We start from the raw sequence: 3,296 nt of genomic DNA, 5'->3' as shown, positions 1-3,296 counted from the left end.
GTAGTATTTCATGCACTCTAGTACCATGGAAATTCGTTACATAAAAATTCGTTATAAAACTTGCCTGTGAACTAAACCCCCCCAATACAATGGATCCTTTATCTAATCCCATTGTGGCAGAACTTTCATGGACTTGTGAGAAATTGAAGGGAAGTGTCAGCAGAGCAGAACCCTTCAGCCTCCCTGTATCCCACCTTGGTACAGTCCAGACCTTGGCTTGTGCTCACTTATCTGATTCACCTTCAGCCACAAAAATATGTGTATAGAGGTGGAAAGAAAAATCCCGACAGAAATGCCAATTCATTTTTTAATAGAGATTGTTAAACCGGCCGGTTATGGCCAGAATACATACAGCAGTCATAAATAAAACATACAGAAACCATAAATTAACCAGTTTCAAGCATCTCCCCCAAACAAATAAAAAAAAAAAACATCTTTTTTTTCAATTACATCAATATATTCCGTTTCTGTTTTTTTTAACATTACCAATATCACACAATTTTGGTCCTTAGGGAAAATTAACAGATTTCACACAGAAAAATTAGGATCCGTCACTTTCACAAAAATATACTCCTTGCCAAAGAAAAGCACCCAAATCAAACATAGCTTAACAAGCTAAGCTCCTATACAGAAACAAACTCGGGGGACTGTACAATTCAATAGGAATGTAGACACATACTATGTTGTTTTTCTTCTTAATATTATATACACAGAGCCCAGGTGACAAGTCCATGGTAGAAAGTCTATGAGGAGTTCATGATAGGTCTAGAATACACACCTTGATAGTATGAGGTGTCACTGGAAATAGGTGAAGACTCTAAGCCACTTTTGTTTGTTACTGTGCTCATTGCCAGGCTGCCAGTCATGGGGGACCCGTAACCAGAGTAGTGCATCACCTGTTCATAAGCTTTTAAGTCCATTTTATGGTGATGATGGTGGTTGTGGTGGTGGTGATGGTGGTGCTGTTGCTCTGAGGACATGAGGTTGTTGATGGAGAATGGGTGGTTGAAAGAATAATGGTGTTCTGGTTTGAGGTGGGACTGGGCTTCATGGGACAAGACAGAGTGGTGCTGGGAAAGCAAGTGCTGGGCTTGGGAGGCTGGGGAGGCTGCATGGTCTGGGCTTAAGCCTTGGCTGGACTTCATATCTACTAGAGACCTCTTCTGCTCCTGGCAGGGGGACGAGCTGGAGTGCGGGGACTCATTGCCCACTGAGCTCTCAGAGCTGCTGTTGGCTGCAGAGCCCACACTCGATGACCCTTCTGAGAGTTTCTTGCCTCCCCCTTCTCTAAGGCTGGGCTTTTTCTCGCACTTGAAGCGTTTCTGTCGCCTCAGGTAACAGCCATTCTCAAACATGTTGCCCGAATCGGGGTGTAGGGTCCAGAAGGAGCCCTTTCCGGGCTTGTCAGGGGACCTGGGCACCTTGAGAAAACAGTCATTGAAGGAAAGAGAATGGCGGATAGAGTTCTGCCAGCGCTGCTGGTTCTGCCTGTAGAAAGGAAACAGGTCCATGATCCACTGATAAATCTCGCTGAGAGTGAGCATCTTGTTGGGGGACTGCTGGATCGCCATGGTGATGAGCGAGATGTACGAGTAGGGGGGCTTCGCATGCGTATAACTGCGCCTGTAAGTCTTGGGGTCCCTGGATCTGTTGATGTTGGACTGTCCATAGATTGGGCTCATTGAGTTCATGTTGGTATAGGGTGCCAGGGCATTCATAGAAGTAGCCTGGGCACTCATCGGGCTCATACTGGGGCTGAGGTGACTTGCCATACTGGCTACCCCGGTGCCCATTCCAGTCATTGCCCCGGTGCCAGGAGACATGCCGGTGAGCGATGGGCTCATCCCAGTATTCACATAGGACATGTTCATGGAGCCGGCGGTCATGTTGGCCGAGGTGCTCATAGCAGACATGCTCATGTACGTGTTCATGGGGTTCATGCTCAGCCCGGCGTTCATGTTACCCACCGAGGAGTAAGCCTGGGAACAAACGACAGGGTCACAATCTAAAAGTCGCAAAATCAACAGCAACCTGTGGCCCTCCGGCTCTGGCTGAAACACACTGTCCGTGGAGGCAGACGTGGAAGGCTGGAAGATGTAGTTCAGCAAGAGCTCGGAAGTCACAGGTTGTAGAGACACATGTACAACTCGTAGAACGTTTTCTTCTGTTAATGTTAAACAACTCGGGCTTAAATCATGTCAAATAATATTAAATACAATATACATACATATATATAGCCCCTCTAGAAAAGATCAATAAATATTTATTTATACGTTTCTCTATACCTGCCCAGTTATAAGGCTGCCCACACATTGCTATTCTGACCCTACTGTTGATTCCATAATAAAGAAAACGAAAGTGTCAAATATTCAGAGACCCAGAAATGCTAAAAAAACAACAAAAAACGAAATAAAATGATTTAAGGAATATAGCAGCCCCTCTCCCCCCAAGCCAGCCTTGGGAAGCCCTTTGGGTATAAGGGTTCTTACTAAAGACAACTCCAGGAGAAAATCAGGAAAATGTCCATATTTAGTACAAACTGTTCTTCCTGAAAGTGTGATTAGTTAAATTCACAAGTATAATCTGTTTTTTTTCCATACAATTCCCCTTGCCTGTGCCCATTGCCTTGCCCCCCCTGCCCATGCCAAACAGAACTTTGTTGGGACAGTGTGTGGCTCAGTCATCGAGGAGGATTTGGAGGCGCCACAAGTCAATATTTGATGACCAAGTTAATATTATCCCAGGGCTAACAGTGCGCTATAAAGAGGCAGAATGAGGCAAGGATTGTGCCATTAGCGACAAGCGGCTCTTTACCTCGGGTTCCCCGTAGTAGCTGCTCCAGTCTGTGGCTTCGTGTCCTTCCATTTTCACAGCCCCGAGCATACTGGAAGCTGAGTGCCTGGCAGTTTAAAATTTAACTGCCACAACAACTACGACAGCGATAGCAACAAAAAGAGAGAGAGTGTGAGGGAGCCAGGAACCCTCCCTCTTCCTCTCTGATCACTAGGAGGGGGAAGGCTGGAGGTGGCTGCTGCTGCTGCTGGGCTAGTGTTGGGCACAAATGGACAGCCAGAGGGGCTGCTCAATGAGTGGGATGGGGTTTCAGGGAAACTGAAGTAGCAAGAGGTGCTGCAGGGGGTGAAAAAGACCTCAGGGTGCTGCTGCTGAGGAGGAGGATGATGATGATGACTCCAAGTCTAGTAGTGACGTTGCTGCAGGGTGATATAGCACCCAGCTCCAGGCAAACCTCCAATCCCCAGGTCTTCGCCTGCCCATTTGAATAATCAGCTCACACC

General features: G+C 46.7%; 1 protein-coding gene across 1 annotated transcript; it reads right to left on the bottom strand.

Moving 5' to 3' along the window:
- Positions 1-293: 293 nt before the first annotated feature.
- On the bottom strand, positions 294-2,913 carry foxa2 (forkhead box A2). The gene is given in 2 exon segments (NM_204092.1): positions 294-1,979; positions 2,815-2,913. Coding segments are annotated over 2 exon segments (1,305 nt in total). The 5' UTR covers positions 2,884-2,913; the 3' UTR covers positions 294-743.
- Between the last annotated feature and the right edge of the window lie 383 nt (positions 2,914-3,296).

This window comes from Xenopus tropicalis, chromosome 5 (assembly GCF_000004195.4).
Source record: "Xenopus tropicalis strain Nigerian chromosome 5, UCB_Xtro_10.0, whole genome shotgun sequence".
NCBI classification, from domain to species: Eukaryota; Metazoa; Chordata; class Amphibia; order Anura; family Pipidae; genus Xenopus; species Xenopus tropicalis.
This window is presented reverse-complemented; position numbering and strand designations above follow the sequence as displayed.